At 37.9% G+C, this 20,067-nt stretch overlaps 1 protein-coding gene across 1 annotated transcript in view; it reads right to left on the reverse strand.

Annotated features, from left to right (window-relative positions):
- wdr11 (WD repeat domain 11) overlaps positions 1–20,067 on the reverse strand; it is a 102,468-nt gene that overhangs the window by 18,825 nt on the left and 63,576 nt on the right. The window contains exons 11-22 of the mRNA XM_061961438.1: positions 18,888–18,972; positions 16,373–16,479; positions 15,201–15,276; positions 8,420–8,528; positions 7,673–7,794; positions 7,364–7,511; positions 4,437–4,543; positions 4,073–4,187; positions 2,232–2,403; positions 1,958–2,066; positions 1,570–1,632; positions 775–840 (exon numbers count right to left, since the gene is read on the reverse strand). Of these exons, the coding sequence (XP_061817422.1) occupies positions 775–840; positions 1,570–1,632; positions 1,958–2,066; positions 2,232–2,403; positions 4,073–4,187; positions 4,437–4,543; positions 7,364–7,511; positions 7,673–7,794; positions 8,420–8,528; positions 15,201–15,276; positions 16,373–16,479; positions 18,888–18,972 (1,279 nt within the window). The remainder of the gene's footprint in view (positions 1–774; positions 841–1,569; positions 1,633–1,957; positions 2,067–2,231; positions 2,404–4,072; positions 4,188–4,436; positions 4,544–7,363; positions 7,512–7,672; positions 7,795–8,419; positions 8,529–15,200; positions 15,277–16,372; positions 16,480–18,887; positions 18,973–20,067) is intronic.

Genomic DNA, 20,067 nt, shown 5'->3' on the forward strand with positions numbered 1-20,067 from the left:
AAGCAACACAATTTAGGTGATAGAATAAATGCCTAACTATTTAAACAAAACATCCACATCTTAGCTTTGTGTTACAGCTGACAATGCGAGTTAGTGTAATATCTAATGTAACCCCATTGAGATATTTAATTAATTTTTATAATTCTTTATTGACATGATTATTCCGCCAACTAAAATGTTTTTAAAGGCTTTAGCACACTCGAAAACGTATATCTTGTAAAAAATGTGTACACATGTTCATCATGACAGGGCACACGTAAATCATTGAAGACCATATACAGTAGAGCGCACAGGTCATTGGCCGTTTTCTTTTTCAGGTCCCACTTTTAGTAAGATTTGGACCAGCTGCATTTTTTATTAGTTTTTTGTTTCATGTTTTAATCCTAGATGTGTTTATTTTGGATTTAGAACGGGTCTCGGGCCAATAAAGAATGAACTGCGGACCGTAAATAGCTGCACTTTGTACACCCCTGCTCTATAAGAAACAATATCCATTTCTTCAAAAACTTTACAAATTACTGTATAAATCACTGCATAGATAATTTACTCACAGTATAGTGATTAGTCAAAAATGGTTTTGTAAAATATATGCAGTACTGCATTTTAGTAGTCCCTTTGTATGTGTTACTGTACTACTGTGTTATTTTATTTTCACCTTTTCTATCTTACACTAGATATGTAACTGTGGTTATAAGTTGCTTTAAAAATCTAAAAGATTGTGTTGACCAGCAAAGCCTCAAGAAGAGTGCTCTGTGTGTACTGCCAGCAACTCACCGTGAGACCAGCAGGCAGCGCTGCAGCAAGCTGAGCTCTGGGTCCTGCAGCACACTCTTCATATCACTGGAGAGCCAGTCAAACAGACACTATCACAATATAGCTTGAGCAAGCCCAATTTTATAAAACTGTCATCAATGGGATTGTTGCTACTTTCATTAAAACATTCATTAAATAATCTTAATCAGAGGTCTTCAACAGGAGTCTGCAATGCCTAGGCTGTCTGCATATGTACTGCTGGAGTTCGAGAAAATTTGGGTTGATTAGGCACACGTCAAAAGTGGTAAGGAATGGCTAAATCAGGCTAGAATTAAGTTTTTAGAATGGCCTTCCCAAAGTCCTGACTTAAACATGTGGGCAATGCTGAAGAAACAAGTCCATGTCAGAAAACCAACAAATTTAGCTGAACTGCACCAATTTTGTCAAGAGGAGTGGTCAACAATTTAACCAGAAGTTTGTGGATGGCTACCAAAAGCGCATTATTGCAGTGAAACTTGCCAAGGGACATGTAACCAAATATTAACATTGCTGTATGTATACTTTTGACCCAGCAGATTTGGTCACATTTTCAGTACACCCATAATAAATTCATAAAATAACCAAACTTCATGAATGTTTTTTTGTGACCAACAAGTATGTGCTCCAATCACTCTATCACAAAAAAATAAGAGTTGAAGAAATTATTGGAAACTCAAGACAGCCATGACATAATGGGTCTTGGCCTTGGTCTGGAAAATGTTGAAGACCCCTGATCTAGAAATTAATTTGTCCAAACCGAGCAATGTAAAAACTTACTTTGACAATGAATTGAGTTGCTCCTGAATTAGGCCCTTGATCTCATCTTTTTCATTGTAGTCTCTGAAAATGCAATCACACTTAGTCAAGAGGCTGCTGTAGTCTGTATATTGTAGTTTAATTAATATGCTGAGATAGCAGGCAACAGTATACTGTATAGTTAGTTTGTATATAGGATTTATAAGACGTCAGTGTATGTGAAAGCAGTACCACACTCATAACTAACATGCCATGTTAAACTATTGCATTTGGATGTGGAATGATTAATGTAATACTTCTATTTAGAATTGTCAAATTTTGGGAGATAATTGTAGCTCTACTTTCACCCAAGATACACATGATGTGTGAGAGGATGCTTATTGACAAATGATTGAATGGTTGAACATACACTTGTGTAATGTCCATTGTGAAGGTTCCTGACCAGGGCTGCAGCAGGAGAAAAGCCTTGAGAGTAAGGGCTGCTCGTGGTAGCAGCAAATAAGGGCACCACACGGAGTCTGTGCATATCGGCCACAAAGCAGGCACAAAAACAACACAAGATGAAGAATTACAATTTGTCAGAATACAACTGAAAAGAACATTGAAAGCAATCTTGCCTCAACTTGCTTTTTTTAAACTCTACATAGAGTATGTTTCTATTGTATTTTTCTGAAGTGCCTTACCAGTTAGATCTTGTTCGTCCATACGATAGCTAGCAGACTTCATGGCCATCTCCAGCACACGAACGCAGCCGTCGTCTGAAGCCAACACAACTTTGTCCGAAGTGCACCAGTCAATGTCGAGGACCCGGTAGTTAACATTGCGACCAATCCGCATGCTGCTGACCATTTGAACCTACAATAGGTTAGAACGAATGGAGATCAAAATACAAGTGTGCAATTATTGGACATCCCTAGCGATGCAATACAAGGTTTTGTCAGATAAAGAAATGTTGATCCTTATACAGTGCAACCTTGATTTAAGACCCCCTTGTTCTTTTAACTATTCTATTTACAAACCACAGACCAAATACAAATATGCTTTTTTGTACAAACTTTGTCTCAGTGTACAAACAATTATTCCATACATTGTGTGTCTCGCAGTGCAGCCATTTTGTGCCCGACAGAACAGCAATTGTGGGTGGGCTCATTGATTTCCGATGCTCATTCAGTCAGCAGAGCACAGTGCTGTTGCTAGCTACTGTGCTACTTTATGTGCCTTTTAAAAATATATACATTTTTTAAATTTTTCTGGACCAATACGAGTACAAAGAAAGCAATAGACAAGCGTTGTCAAGTTTCATTGAGGAAACATTCATGAAGTATCCACAGCGTTGTCAACACTGTCTCCTCCGCGTGTGTCGGCACAGTGGCTGAAAAAGAGGACAGTTTAGCTAGTTGTTTTGTTTTGTTATTAAATATAAAGCTGATCCGTTACCCCAGTGTTATGTTTGTTTGATCTACAACACTGTATGGCGCTTTATAATATGTTCAAAGTGTACAAACCTTTGCTACTTTTGTCGCGACTTGAGCCCATCATTCATTGATATTTACATTATTTTCTATGGTGAAATGTGCGTCAATATAGGAACTTTTCTATTTATGAATCCTGTTCAAGAACCAATTCGTAAATCAAGGTTCATGTGTATTATGTTGAATAAACAGCAGAATGTGGACTGCAAAAAACAGACTAACCAACCAACTAAGGGGTGCAAATGGCTCTCTCGTATGGTATTGGAATGTACAGAAGTGAGTACAAGGCAGCTGTCAGCAGAGTGCTGAAGCATTTGGGAGCTTTTCCTGCTCCTCCCGCTCTCCATTTTTCTATGACTGACTTGTTTCCCTCTGTGACTTGATCCATCTGCTGTCTGCCTTTTACGATTGGGGACTGAGCACTGCGTCTTTTCTCTCCCCGTGTCTTTTCTCCGTTCCCATAAAGCATCTTCCTACTGCCGGCACTACTAAATACATCAGAGACCAAACCCGTGTGCACATTCATCCAAAGCAGTTTGCATCACTCCTTCATCCTGGAAAAGTAACATGTTACTTACTGATGAGTACATGCAAAATAAAAATAAGTCCAGTCTGTGACCTTAGCTAAGATGATGAAAATAAGATAGAAGCATCCAGAGCTTTTCTTTAACAAGATATAATGAAGACAGTGCAAAGAGAGGCCTGCATTGTAAAGACAGCCGGAACTGAAGCTGCTTGAAAAAACATGTTCATTCAAACTGCTATGTTTGAGCCTATACTTGTCAGCGCAGCGTTTATAAGCCTGTTTGTACAGAGTAATGTTGCATAAGGTTTTAATATTTGTTTACATGTACAGAACAATTAAGCTAATACACTACAATTAATAATAAATGGACTAGGCAATCAAACTTGAAATCAATACCACCAGAGCCATGCATAACTAGAGTCCAAACGCAAAAACATTATTTAAACTTAGAATCAACCAACACATTCGTTGATCAATATTAGATATTGCCAGCAAGATTGTGTTACCCTGGCAATTTGAGTCCTACCTCTTTGGTGTCCCAGACCTCTGCTCCATCTGTGTACATAACCAGCAGTTTCTGGTTGCCTTTTCCTGGTGCAAAGCGAATTTTCTTCACCCAGGCGCGATGAGTCGGTATTCCCCTAAAAATACCAATGGCATTGGAACATTCAATATCATCATTTAATTTTTCGGAATAAATGCAGCTTATTGTATTCTTCTACTGTATACACACATTAATTTTAAACACTAAACATGACTGTGCACTAAAAAGTTCTGCCAAAAATAATACTCAAATGTGCATGCAGTTTTAAAATAATATTAAGTATACAATCATTTTGAGAATGGTCAGCAGTGATGTAGCTTACAATGACAACCTTTATTACAATTACCTGGACAAACGAGCTTTAAGGTCCCAGAAGTTGAGATTTCCATCCACATCGCCAAGCACCAATGTGTCACCTTTCCAGGCAATGCAGGCAATACTACCCATACTTCCCTGCAACATATTCAATAAGCAAGAACACATGTTTACAATTCCACATTTCCCAGCATTTTCTAACATAAAACTATCCCTGACATGTTATGTTCAGAGGCAAAAAGATAATTGGACAAGAATATATAAATATTTATGACAAATAAGTAAACAAGCATGGATGAGTTCAAGTTAGATTATGTCGCCAGACAAGTGGCAATGTGAAGTCGCTGCATGTCAGTGTGTACGCAGTGGCTGACAGGATAAAACCTTTAAGAAGTTTCTGCCTGTGTGCTGACAGATATGAAGGCTGCAAAACCTTTGGGGTATGCAAATCTTTCTGAAATGAATCTGCATCAGTCATGGAGAAGTTATGAAGGACTTGAAATCCCCAGGTAACCCCCTGGTGTCTATTGCTGTAGAATGAAAACCTGCAAGTAGAGTGTAAAAAAAATACCCTCCCTAAGAAAATCCAATTTGCTTCTAAGGAACAGAAATATTTGCAAAACAGTAAATAACAGAAATTGCAAACCAAGCAAAATTGCCATTGTATTTTCAACCATCAGGGGTATGATAACACTTTCGTTAATAAAAGCAAATTTTCTATTACATTTGTAATATTTTATCCTTGAAGTAAGTTCAGTGTCAAGCTAATAGTACCTGTGTTACCTAAAAGTGAATTTTCCTTACCCTTGTACCACAAATAAAAATCACTCTATTCTGCCTGTGGGGCATTTAAAAAACATCCAAACACTTCCATTAACATCTTGTATACATGCCGTAAGTACATTTGTAATGCACGGTAGTATGGTAGGCACATTCATATAAACATGTAATATTTGCGTATGTTGCTCATTTAAGCATACAGCAGCGGCGCACTAATTTCACAAACATCCCATTGATGGCTTTTTCCTTCAACAACATCACTGATTACTACTAACTGCAGACAACATGAGAGACAACAAACGTAATTAAACATCATTTACTGTACAATGTTTGCTCTCAGTGGCATGCCAATGATTGGGATGTTCATATATTCCAGTTAAAATGAAGAATGACCCATAATACTCGCGAAGAAAAAAGGGGGTGGAACAAAGCATTTTTGGCTTCATTTGGCTGCAATGTAAGATTCCTTGTATTTACCTTTATTTACAAGTTAAATTGCATAAACAAATAGACACACTGTAGGTGTTTTGTCTCTCATAAGGATTGTGAATTATAGGCAACATTTAAAAAAAGTGCAGTTCCTCTTTACCAAGGTCAAAAGAGTAATGATATTGGCTTACAGTATAGAGTATAATTTTCCTAATGAGCTCTAAAAATGTACCTTGATATCTAAACACACTAAAAGAGGACTAAATTGTGATTAGAGGGATGTAAGGACATTTCTATTTAGTGAAGTCAAACTTTGGTACTTTATTTTATAAACTATAATAGAACATAAAATACAGTGGGACCTCAATTTATGAGTACCCCAACTTACAAGTATTTTGAGATACAAGCTGTCTCTTTGCTTTTTGTTATGCTTTAAGTTGCCAGCATGCATTTGAGTTACAGGCTTCCCCGCTGCTAGTTGCCGTAGTGAACGTCAAAGTGAACACCGTAAGATTTGCCCCAAAACATCCGGTTTGATTTGTTAGCAATAGCTAATGGCTACAGATTGATATGACTACTCCAGGATGCGATGTCCAGGTGTTCTGTAATGCCACAGCGCACCAAACCGGTGGTGTCGTGCTTGTCTGGCCCTGCTGCTTCACAACATAATTAAGGATATCTGCTTTTTTAACACCATTACTCACTGCTATCTAGGAGCCAAATGTATGGACATTGCTAACGCCCTCCCAGCCTTATTGACCAGCCTTTTCTTCTTCAGTAACTCAGCTTATTTTCTATGTTGAATGAGATGGTAAGACACCAATCAGAAAAAATAAAATTAAATCCTTGTAAGTGTGCTGGGAGAGGTAAATACTGTACATTATTACTATATTACATTACGTATGTTTGTTTATAGCACATTTTACAATATTGTTGTTCAAACTATATGTATCTAAAATTTGTTTTTCCTTCTTGTCTCATCGAATTGTCATCAAAGCTTAGCTTTATGCATTTACACACAGAGCCAGCAATTGTGAAAAAGATGAAGTGGTATCAAAGGGAGTAAAGTAAAAATACACATTTATCTGTAGCAGTGACGGAAAAAGTTATGTACAAGTTTCACTTTTGCGTCTTAAAGCACATACAGTAACTGTAATGCATTCAAGGACTGTCAAATAAAATGTGTTTGACGAAAAACATTGGTGGTGAAACAAATATATAAACCTCTAAAATAGTGTGGGCTTTCTGATCATTGAGTGTCCCATGTACAGTCTGCAGAAAACCAGCTGATGAGTGATTGATGGAACAATATACATACAGATATATAATCTAGATCTTAATCTGAATAGGGTTTACATGCATTTTAAAAAGCTGGTTTCAACCAAATGTATTCAATAATGTTTTACTGTGTGTAAACAAATTGTGTGCAGGTAGGGTGGGAGGCGCCTTCAGGAGGCTTATATATTCTTTAGATATTTTATCTACCAATTATATTCACTCACAGTTGCCGGCGGCTGACGGCAGCTTCATATATGATGGGGTTTAAATTCTGATCCACTTTCTACGCAGGAATCAATAAACAAAACTATTATGCACTAGTGTCTTATATTTACTACTTGGACCCTTATTGCACTTATGGATAATGTCTCATAATTCAGCGTTATGAGGAGGAGGCATTCCTTATGCAAAGGAAAAACAAAAACATACAGTTCAAACACAACAAAAAAGTGTAATAAATCCTGGACTCACATCAGGGGGAATTCGGGCACCATCTTTGACAGTGTTGCCTTCTACGGTGATATGGTAGACCTGTCCGTCAGTGTCAGTGAACACAAAATGCTCCCTGGCTGATATGGCCTGGCTGGTCTCAGACTTGCTCTCTGCATCCTGCAGCAGACTAGAGAAGGAAAGATACAATTCCTTTTAAATACTCAATGTATATAGATCAGGTACATTAACCGTAAAACAAACATAAGATAAACAAAACCATTACCATAAACAGGCAAACTAGTTGAGAATATTTTAAAAAGTAACATTCAGATGCTTTCTAGTGCTGACCTGATAACTGAGGACTCAACAATATTTTGTTCCGCATCTGACACAGTCTGCCGAGCCATGGCTTCTCTCGCTGCCATCTGTTTCTTCTTTAGACTTTTTAGGTTGTGTGATGGGGACCATTCCTTTTCACACAGAAAATGTGAGGTCAAAGGAAAATGCCTATACTGTATGCATGCAGGGTTTCCATTACAGGGTTAAAGGCAGACATACATTGGAGAAAATAGATGGGTTTTCATAGTACAGTTGCTGCTCAATTACAAAGGAAGTAAAGCACACACATGTATACCTTAACCTTTCAGGAGTAACTTTTGGAGCACAGTGGGATTGGTCTTGGATCTCAGGCTTGTAATCAATATGGAAATGAGGCAGCAATATGGTACTAAATTTATTATTAAAGCTACTTGTGGTTTTATTTGCTGTGTCAAGGATTTTACAGCCCCACTGTAAGGTTTGGCCTACATAACATTGCTTTTATTACCACTCAGACTAAAGATGACACTGTGCTTTTTTTTTAAGAAAATCATGCAAATGGCCCTCATGAGCTAAGGATGGACGGTATAGAAGACAAAAAGACAGAAATAAGAGGCAGTGTCAACATGTTTTTGCTAAGCACTTTAAGAAAACATACTATAATCCATGCATTAAAATGGATAACATCAAATATTCATTTTAGTTACAGAAGGTAAGACACATGTTCCCAATATTGCTGTCCATTAAGTATTTCATTGGCAGTATATTTCCTCATACCAGAGCTGTAACAGTAGGGAAGTTCTTAGCCATCTCTCGTAGAAGCGTCCCCGTCCTGATGTCCCACAGCTCAAGGGGCTTCTCCCTGAACACCACGACCAGGTACTGCCTGAGGATGAGTTTGGGATACAACATAAACACACAGGAATTTTCTTTATTTTGCAGTAGTTAGTCCTGTATCCTACAAGTAATGTTCCGCTTCAGTTTGTTGTGTAGGAGTCTAATTGTAAAAGTACATTTGCATGAAGGCAGTCTTGTGCAAATGCCACAGTAACCTTTTGTGCCCAACTTGTCATCACTTTGCTGCAGTTACAGACTAGTATGTAATGTAACAAATTATATTTGGATGACTGTTAATCCTAGTGAGCTTTTTATTTTGAATACTGTTCATTGTTGTGACTATGGTTTTAGTTCATTTTTGGAACGGTATTAATAGTCAAAGTTCATTCATTTTTATCTTTTTTTTTTACATTTTAACACTGTTTCAATGTTTTTTTGTACATGATGTGTCTTTAATCAACTAAGCAAAACCATGCAAATTACAGTAGGTTACCTGCCTAGCCATTATTGCCCTGTTTGAGTTTATTTCGAACATATATACTATAATAACATGATACATCACAATTTCCAGTTTCTCTTTTTAACATGTTCAAAGAGGATTAGGAAGAAGCATAGCTTATTTAGTCCTACCCTTTTTCCATTACATAGCAATTGCTCATACTTTTGTTCACTTTCTGTTCTCAATTTATTCACAATATACTCCATAAATAATAAGTTTAATAAATAAATAATAATTAGTGAAGTAAGTTGTACTTAATATTGTAAGATAAATATGATTATCAATAAGTTCAGAATGTGTATCATGGTTCTTCTTCTTTGTACTTTGTAAACACTTTGAGTTTGAACAGTTTCTTACATTGGATCATATTATAACACCGTTAGATTTATTAACTTAATCCATTCCCTAATCTTATTCCACATACAGATTTACTAAAGGTTTGTAGTGTTGTGCATGCATACAAGTACTTTAAATTACATTTTTCTCTAAGGTTATATTTTTCCTCTTTTGTTGAGAAGAATTGTTATATGTTCTTGGGTATCAGGTTATAGTTTGCTCTGTGCAAAATTTTAGCTGTTTGCAAATTCACTATATTGTAGAATTGAAAGATTTTCGATTCAAAAATAAAAGGTTTGAATGTTCTCCATATACAACATTATGTATTATTCTAATATTTAATGTAACAGTTAGTGACTGAAGCGTACTTTTGAGGTTATTTCCCCATATCTCAGCACAATAACTTAGATTTGGTAACACTAGTAAGCAGTAAAGAATATCAAGTGATTTTTGGTCCAATACATATTTACCCTTATTCATTATTGATGTATTTGTTGCCACCTTATGTTATGTATACGCAGTGTTGGGACTAACGCGTTACAAAGTAACGCGTTACTGTAACGCCGTTAGTTTCGGCGGTAACTAGTAATCTAACGCGTTATTTTTTATATTCAGTAACTCAGTTACCGTTACTACATGATGCGTTACTGCGTTATTTTACGTTACTTTTTATGTAGTATAAAGTGTGTTTTATCGGAGCGCTGCTCTGTCATCGTTCTGATTCTTCTTGTGTCACAAGCCGGAGAAGAGAGACGTGCGCTCTGTGTGTGTGAGTGTGGAGGGAGGAGAGGGAGGGAGGGGAGGGAGGGGAGGGGGGCGTGTCTGATCATGGCGGAGCCAGAAGTCGAGTTTGCTAACATGGAGATATTTTCACTACTTTTCTTTTGTCGAGCACAAAGAAAAGAACATTTTAGTTAAATGTAAATTGTGCTTTGGATCAAAGATCCCATCTACTGCCCAAAACAGCAATTCAAATCTGCTGAAACAAGCTACATAAGCAACATGCTTCGACGAAGCTAGTAAAGAGAGACAGAGACTCTGATGCCACTTCACCTCCACCATTTAAGGATTAACTTTGCCTCTTCTCATCATTCACCGCTGAAGGTACACACTCTGTCAATCAATGTTCCCTCTAATTGTTCATGTGTGTGAGCAAACGCAAAAACTCCCTGAGCATTGAGTGGAGCCCATGTGAGCAACATCACACGTGCACACTGTGGCTACACCAGCAGCACACCTGTCCCAAACCTCACTAAATAACAAGTTCAATCTCCATCCATCCATCCATTTTTACTACCGCTTGTCTCTTTCGGGGTCGCAGGAGCCTATCTCAGCTGCATTCGGGCGGAAGGCAGTGTACACCCTGGACAAGTCCCCCCCTCATCACAGGGCCAACACAGATACACAGACAACATTCTCTTATTATTATAATCAAATGACAGCAGTCATTTCCATTTCTAATATAAGTGTTTAGGCCCACTTACAATGACAATAACAACAAATATTGTTTTTCATGAACTGTGTACTTGTATTGTTTGTCTGGGTGGAGGTCCTGCTTTGGAAATAGTTTGTACCCCTTTTATTTAGTTCCCATTAAAACATTCACATGTTGCACAATGAGATGTAAGCAGGGGATCATGTGTACATTCCTGCAACTTCCTGTTTGTAAAAAATATATTTTTATTAGTATTTATTTAATATACTAACAGCATTTAATAATTAATATTTATAAATTAAGATTCCTAATAAATGACACTAGAATAAGCACACATTTGATTGGTAAATCATAGTGTAACGACCTGGAATTACACTTTATGTGTGGTGTTGGAGTTGTCTGACTTTTTGTGTGGCTGTAAACTCATCACTGGCTAAGTGCCATATGTGCAAGTGTTGGCACACGTGAGAAAGAGCTAGTGGCTGCTGTTGATATAACAAAGTAGCTTTTGGTCTGGTTTGTACTGCAGAAAATGACCACTTTTGCTAGATATCATTTTTTTTACTAATGTTTTGGTGATGTGTTTATGGCCGACAATAAAGAGTTTTGCTCAGTAAAGAAAATGCCTGGTTAGGCTTTGTGTATGTAGTGTGTGCCTTTCTTGGTTTACATCTATGCTGTTATTATGCTGTTTGTTACTTATGTACGTTATGTTGCAGCTATTTAAAATAGTTTTGTCAATTTGTTCTGGCCAGAAACAAATTGGCCTTTGTAACATATCTTTGTCTTTGTGTGTTGTATGTAGAGCACATTGCTTAGCAGAGTTCAGTGATGCAAATGCATGTCAAGTTGATCAACATATTGTATTATTCTCCAGTGCAATAACAGTACTGAAATGAAGGCTAAAAGGGCATTAATGGGAGCTTTAAAAAAAAAAAAAAAAAAAAAAAAAGAAGTAACTAAATAGTTACTTTTCACAGTAACGCATTACTTTTTGGTGTAAGTAACTGAGTTAGTAACTGAGTTACTTTTGAAATGAAGTAACTAGTAACTGTAACTAGTTACTGCTCTGCAGTAACTAACCCAACACTGTGTATACGTTATATTTTTTACATGAGTTTTCCAGTTAATTTTATCGTCAATCATTACACCTAAACAATTGATATAATTTACTCTTTCAATTTCTATTCCGTCTATTTGTATTTGTGTTGGACTTTCTCTTCTACTGTTACAAAATAACATTATTTTATTTTTACTGAGGTTTAAGGATAATCTGTTTGTGTCAAAGCATCTTTTTGATTTATTCATTTCTGATGTTATTATTTGTATTAGCTTCTGTGTGTTCTCTCCTGAACAAAACGCTGTTGTATCATACGTCTTTTGTAACTTTATCAATGTCATTTATATACAGAACAATTTGAACAATGTTGGTCCCAGTATTGATTCCTGTGGTACACAACAGGATATATTTAGTGTTGTAGATGTGTGTTGGCCTAGCTAGTATTCTTGCTTCTGGACATCCATTCAGCTTGATGTACTTTTTACAGTTGGCGCTCCAAGTTTCCTGAATTGTTCCCTGCTTTCTCAAGTTGTGTGCTGTTTTGGGGATTGCATTATTACATTTTGTGAGATGCTCATTCATGGACACAATTCTACTCTTCTGCTTCTTTCCCTGTTTCAGCAGGGCCATTTTCGATTTTCTGTTAACGAGTATCAAGAGAATGACCGACGTGGTGCTGTTGTTTCTTCCATTCAGTGGTATGCATGTTTCGATAATATTAATGTCGATTTCAATTTCCTTTCATTACAGAAAGTTGACCACTTGCTGTTCTGCTGAGGCTACATCCATTTAATCTGGTTCTCCTCCATTATTCACAGCTTTCGCCTGGGATCTTGGTTTAATTCGGTACCCTGTCACGATGATATAATTAATTTGTTTATCCTGATCCATTTCATCTATGATACTGCAATATTTTCTTCTTAGAGAATCTTCACTTCTTGACGCATTTCCTGAAAGTCCCTTCTTATGTTATTATTCCGAGTTTGCAGACTTTCTATATTTTCCCGCAGACTTCTCAGATCTTCTTTGTATTCTGCTGTTGCTTTTCTCAGATCTTTACGTTCTCTTATTACTCTTTCCAGGTCTGCTTTGTGTTCTAATCTTGCATTTTCTATGTCATGGCCTTTTTTTTAGCATTAAGTCTTGCTTGTCATCGTGTCCAACATCAAATCTTGCTTCTCCTTTTGTCCTGTGTCCAGAGAATAATTTTAATCAGATGACACCGCAGGTTTCGTGATTTACGTTTTTCTTTTAGATTTTGACATCGCAGCAGCTAGCTGACATCAGTGCCTCTTGTATCAGCTTGCTAACGGCAGTTGCTTCTTTAGCAACTTGCAGCACTTTTATCTGGTTTATTTCAACAATTTCGTACCTTACACTGTTCAGAGATCAACTTGAAGTGTCAGCCTGTCAACTTATATCACTCTGTGTTGTCGGAAGCACTTCAAAACGGCTTCAAACTCTCGCCGTAGTTTCCACTTTTAATTGCGGGGGGCTCTTCCAGCTCGCCTTATTTCAGCAAAACAATGCCTCTCACCAGACCACAATCAGTTCGAAGATGCCATGTAAGCAGTGACGTGCGGTGAGGTTCATGGCTGGTGAGGCACTGACTTCATCACAGTCAGATTTACAAACATATGAACCCTAAAGAGTATCTTATTCACCATTTGATTGGCAGCAGTTAACGGGTTATGTTTAAAAGCTCATACCAGCATTCTTCCCTGCTTGGCATTCAGCATCAAGGATTGGAATTGGGGGTTAAATCACCAAAAATGATTCCCGAGCGCGGGGCCGCTGCTGCCCACTGCTCCCCTCAACTCCCAGGGGGTGAGCAAGGGGATGGGTCAAATTCAGAGGACAAATTTCACCACACATAGTGTGTGTGACAATCATTGGTACTTTAACTTAAGTTTAACTTTACACATACAAACTGTAGCACACAAATAAGCACATTTAATTTAAAAAAACGTTATTATGGTCTTACCTTTACTTATATGTGCGGGAACAGTGGTGTTCGTGTTGGAGGAGTTGTGAATGAATGAAATATGAAATCCGTGCTGCAGTCTGCAGGTGTACCTAATGTTGTGTCCCTGCAGTCGTTCACGGCTCCTCCGGCGCAAGCAATGTTGTTTTTGCACTTTTTGGCTTATTGTTAAGTGACTTTTTTGGGGTGGATTCGGTCTTGCACGTGGAGGGTTTGGGTGTGGGCTTTGGCTGGTGTGGCGCTCCCGTCGGGGGGTGCAGTCTGCGGCGGAGGTGCAATAACCGGCACCAGGAGGCGGGATTACGCGAGCCTCACACAGTGCGTCTTCGCAGCAGTTTTATGATTGCTCAGCACAAGAAATACGTTACACACATACAGTTGTTGACAAAATACACTGTACATTATATACCTCAGCTAACTAAACTATGGAAATGTATAATATAATTCATATAGCAATACGGTCTCACTGCACAGCAGGCCAGCAGTTAGCCGAGTCCGCAATCCATGGTGAGGCACAACTGAGTGACGTGCCTCAACTGGCTGCTGATCACCGCACCGTCTCTTCTCAGTATTTGAACGGCAAATGTGAAAATTCAGCCATTTTGAATAAAAATAATCTAAAACTGGTGAAGTTAAACGGAAAATAACTTTATAGTATAATCACTGGATACATATAACAATTTAATTAATTTTTTTTCTTTCCATGATGGCAGGTGAGGCGCAGCATGCAGTGACCGCACGTCACTGCATGCAAGTCTCCTGTGGCTGTGATCACAAATCAGTGGTCACAAATCTTCAAATTTATCAAAAACCCCAAAAGCAAAAGCAGAGCCTTTTTTTTTGCGTCTTCTCCCATTGACAGGAAGTGACAATTTATGACTATCTTATTAATGGGACTGTTGAATTAGTCAAAGCTCAATTCTAACCTGCTGCTACATACTGGCTTTCAACTAAAATTTGGCAATATGTGTTTGCTTAAAAGTTGTAATAGGAATACATCAAATAAAAAACAAGTGGCAATAAGCCTCATGATTAAGTGACTGTCACTTATAATCATACAGCAAAGTAGAAACATTAGCCTGGGTGTCAAACTTTATTAAGAAGACAATCCATGAGTCTAGGCAAGGGCTTTATATTGCTGCAAATCAATCACATATTTTTATATTGCAGCTGAGTGCACAAACAGAAAAGAAATGCTCTCAGAAAATTAAGGGCAACACATGTAAAAACGGTGTCATGAGCTTCATATTTGGTGATGCTAAAACAACACAGAGGACAAATAACTCATAATTGTGAATTAATTGTGGAGTTTTGTTGAAGTTAGAAACAATAGGTACCACTAAGTAAGTATAGCAAATGGAGGATTAGTTTGTATTTGTAAGATTATGTGGAAAACGGGAAACTCACTTGAGATGAGACACTTTAATCATCTCAATGGGTGGCTCATCATTTCCTCTTTCTCCTCTGAATGCAAAGCACCGGCCTAAAAATCAGAAAAACACATATAGGAAGAGGTAAAGTTAGAAAGGCTTGATGAATAAACAGAATATGGTAACTTATGTTTGCACTTGTAAAAACAACTGATTCTTCCTATTTTACATTAGTCCCAGCGCCAGACGGTATTACCTCATTTTTTGAAAGTTGGGGGACAAAACGACGGACAACTTATTTTCACTCGAGGTGGACCACTTTTCTATGTACAGCTGGTGACGTCTCTGCACTGCGGACTTGTCTACATGGAAGAAGATCCCCTATCCGATGGACTGGTCTCTCACATTATCTATTAATGTAACAATTCAATAATTGTACACATTTGGCATCTATTACAGCCGGTCACCCTGTCGGGCGGTCGCCACATCTTCAGCCCTTTTCAAAGATTTCTTAATTTCCCAGTCAGAGGGGGCCCAAAGAGGGAAGCGGGATCATGCCCAAATTCAGCCACATATTGTCTAACGCAGTGGTCCCCAACCACCGGGGATTGATACTGGTCCGTGACGCATTTGCTATCAGGCCGCACAGAAACATTAAATAATTTATAAACAAGTGCATTTTCTCCAGCCTAAACCCAATAAACTTGTTTATTGATGTATAATACAACTCCTGATTGGAAATCACCATTTGTTGTATTTGCTATATCTTTGTTTCATGGGATATGGCACATACTGTATAATGAACATATACAATGTATAGTACATGTGCCAGATTATAGCAAAAGGCTAATTTTCATCTGCATGGGATGGTATGTTGATGGTATATATAGTATATGCACCATTAACATGCAGGAGACCATCTCATCTTAAAGAAACAAACCCCAAGGAACCACTAACTCAGCGTTATGGTGTGTTGTATTTTTCATACACTTATTCTTGCTGTATTTATCTGCGACACATGGAATGCCGGTCTGTGAAAATAATGCCTACATTAAACCGGTCCCTGGTGCAATAAAGGTTGGGGACCTCTGGTCAAGCGTGTGTAAGTATTAAAATATGCTATACCAAGTACATCAGGGGTTTCACATTGGCTTTAACATCAAACTATTTTTACACCTGCCTAAACTTTTTCTTGTGTGTGTCTCTCACCCGTTGGCAGATCAACATGCTGCAGCTCGTTTCGAACCAGGCCCATGTTGTTGGGAGAAGATGTGGCGAAAGATAGGAAACTGGTGAGACTCACCCACTCAATACCCCTGTGGAATTAACATACATGCAGTGTTGAAATTGCACTGTAAATCAAATAGACCAAAAGAGCAATATACATTTTTTTTAAAGGACTCTGGGAGCAAAAACTGCATCGTGAGATGGTAAAGACCCATGTGATTAATTAGTCAATTTCCCTCAGTAAATGTAAATGAGATGCTAAGCAGTATGGCCTCCTTGGCTGTGATGGGGCATCGGTTGCTTGGCTAATCTGTATAAAGCCCTCATGTCCCTCCCATATCATCCAACTGACAGCAGTACTGCACATGAGGGAGAAAACCCCATTCCAAAATTGCAACTTTAATGACATATGCAAAATAAATGTGGAACATTAAATGGCTAAAAAACATTGAGTGCATATCTGTGTGGGTGTACTTGCAGTGGTGGGAATAATTATTTGATCCCCTGCTGATTTTGTAAGTTTACCCTGTTACAAAGACCTGAACAGACAATATGTTTATGGCCATTTTGTTAGGGAGAAAGGCAGAATATCAATGCAGAAACAAGAAAAAAAAGCATTGACTAAAAGGTTGTAAATTAATTTTTATCTGAGTTTGTGAAATAAGTATTTCATCCACTGATTTTGAGCCCCACAGACGGTTATGTGCCCTGGATGCACACACATGAGTTATGACCCTTCAACAAAATTCTTGGGGAAAAAGAGACCCGCTCAGATGACTTCAGTTACTTTTTAAGAAAAAAATAATTGATTTGAATTACCGACAGTGAGCAAGTACACAGTCTCGGGTGAGCATAGGACGACGTGCCACACATTGAAAACCCCTGCCATAGAAAATCTGTGGAGGGAGCTGGAACATTGTGCAGCCAAGCAACAGCCTGCTGATTAACATTTTGGTGACCACTGTACTTGCCAACAAGGTTTCTCCATTAAGTATTAAGCCATGTTTATCTTGGGATGAAGGATTTTACTCAATCAATAAATGAATGAATGTATAACTTTAACTTCATGATTTTTTTTCTAGATGTGTTGTTGAAATTATGTCAAGAAAATGATGGACTGTTCATGTCTTTGTTAGGGGGTAAATGTACAAAATCAGCAAAGGATCTAATAATTATTTGCATCCACTGTATGTGCATCTGTTGAGTTTTTCCTTGAGTGTGCAATTTAAGAAAAAACAATTGAAAAAATAATTTCTCTGAGTAAAAAATGCATGTGGCATGGTTTTAAATACAGTGAATTGTTACCAAATACTCATTACTGAATAATAATAGCGCCTAAGTAATCCTATTAAAAATACTTAGCCCATTAAAGATAAATGCTGATACTGACCATTATATTTTGCTGAAGCAGCAATACAACAACCAAACATCAGCTGTCATAATAGTAAGAGTAACTAAAAAAAAAAAAATCTTAAAAATCTCACCCATACGGGCATGATGGTGAGTAAAACATCCCCCTCTCTTGATATCTAAATAGAACCATTCGGGTTTGAATGAAAGCAATCCAATATCAGAGTGGCGGAATGAGAGAGATGATTCTTCCAAAATTAATCTTTCATATTTTATGAATTGCTCTGTTTTTTTGTCCTAGTTTCTATGAAGTATTCATGTTTGAATTGAACCAAAATCTTAGACCTCTGTCCCCAAGAGCCTGGGTCTTTTCCATTGCTGAAAGTTTCTACCCTGCTCCCTGCTTGCTGTCTGTCTATCCTCAGGTCCAATTAAGCTCACCAATGACAAGGCTCAATTTGAAGTGCTAAAAAATCCGAGTGCACAGTTTTCCCCTGTAACATTTCCAACTCAAAATTCCCTCTCATTCTTGTAACTTTTGAAACATCACTGAGCTTGACAATGACACATTGTCATAAAATAGTCAAAATTAGAGGCATTGTCAGAAAAAATAGCAAAGATCCTGAAAAAACAAATAGTGGTGACTTTAATTTAGCTGATCTGAAAGTAGTCTAGTCTCAGATAAGGGTAACTCCTTTCTATGGCGAAGTAGGAAGAAGGAGTGGCAGGGTGAGCTTTCTGCCATCGCTCTGCCACCAGGTGATGTACTGGGGTTAACATCCATGACCGATGGTCCCCAGTTGATGGCGGCCCACAGAGGTGTTCAGAGGAACATAATTGCACAAAGGCACCGATGGAGGTAAGTCAGGCAGCAATGACCGTTAAACTGTAACTTCATAAATCAGGATATTTGTGATGGATGACTAGGAGAATGTCTTTAAGAGCTTCAGGTACATCACATGAGGTTCACATGAATTACTTAGAGCCTGGTGGGTTTCGATTGGCCAAGTCAAAGAATGGATGCGACCACTCCTACTTTTGAAACAGAAAAGGCCTATTTCAAAGCTGAAAAGTAGTAAGATCTTGTCTAATTCTCAATGTATGTTCACTCAATGTCAAATGAATGTTAACGTTCACAGCATCTTACCTGACTTCACAAGAGTGGACACTGAGCTCCTTGTGCAGAAGACCACTGGTAAGGTTGTAGACCAGTACAGACCCATTACTGGTGCCTTAGAAGGGACAAAGTTAGTGCAATAGATTAATACAGAATATACTACAATGCAGCATCTATCGTTCAGCATGAAGACAGCGTGTCAGTGTCAAACATCTACATGATGCCTGTCAATGCAGTTTGTCAGTCAAGTGTTTAAAGTGGTCTTAGCGAGAATCAAATCGGTGACCTTCTTGCCATGAAGCAAAAGTGTTAATCATGCTTCCATCCTACAAATGCATGAAAGCAAACAACCAAAAACAGGTACGTGGATTTGATGCTGACCGAAATTAGTATTGTTTGGTTTGATGGAGCCGTGCACTACAAAGTGCCATTTAGATTGGCATCATGTAAATGTCAGGGTTAAGGTCCAAGCTTTAACCATTAAAGTCATTGTGCATTGTAATTGCATGTTTTCCCCTTGAATTAAAAAGCTTTTAAGGATTAACAGAACAAAAACAGGACAAAATAATGGTTAGGGAAAGGAGGCTGCGAGGTGCTGCAATTAAAATAATTACTCAAATGGGGAACATTGTAAAATACATCAACATAGTGAGAGCATATAAGTAAATGTTTATAGATATGGGAAGTATTTTTTCCATCATAGGCAGAAACACATTTAGAAGTACTTAAGCATATCGAGTCATGTGGAGGGCTACTTGATTGACATTATGTTACTTTTTATAATGACGAATTGAAAGGATGAATGAACATTTGAAAGCACTCGTGTTATTTTCAAGGACACATGGACAATGACTGTGCAATTACACACATTCTGTATGTGAGACAGTGCTCTACGACACAACATGTCACCCTGTCGCACTGCACAAGTGGAAAAAAATGCACAAAACTGACGCAAAGGTTGCACAAAATAAGACCAATTGAAATTAAAAGGTGTGGAATTAAAGTAATGGGACCTAAAATGGACCAGATGCACAGTACGAGTACAAGCTAGTGTACAAGTGGATAAACAATCCTCCTTAAGGGCCAAAGAAAAAACAAAACATATTGGGGAGGGCTGTGCCAAAAGTCTGAAATCATTTACACTTAATATCAGTTCTATTTCTTTATAAAAGCAGAAAAAAAAATAAAAAAATTCTGACTTGTATGAGGA

This window comes from Nerophis lumbriciformis, linkage group LG02 (assembly GCF_033978685.3).
Source record: "Nerophis lumbriciformis linkage group LG02, RoL_Nlum_v2.1, whole genome shotgun sequence".
Taxonomy (NCBI): Eukaryota; Metazoa; Chordata; class Actinopteri; order Syngnathiformes; family Syngnathidae; genus Nerophis; species Nerophis lumbriciformis.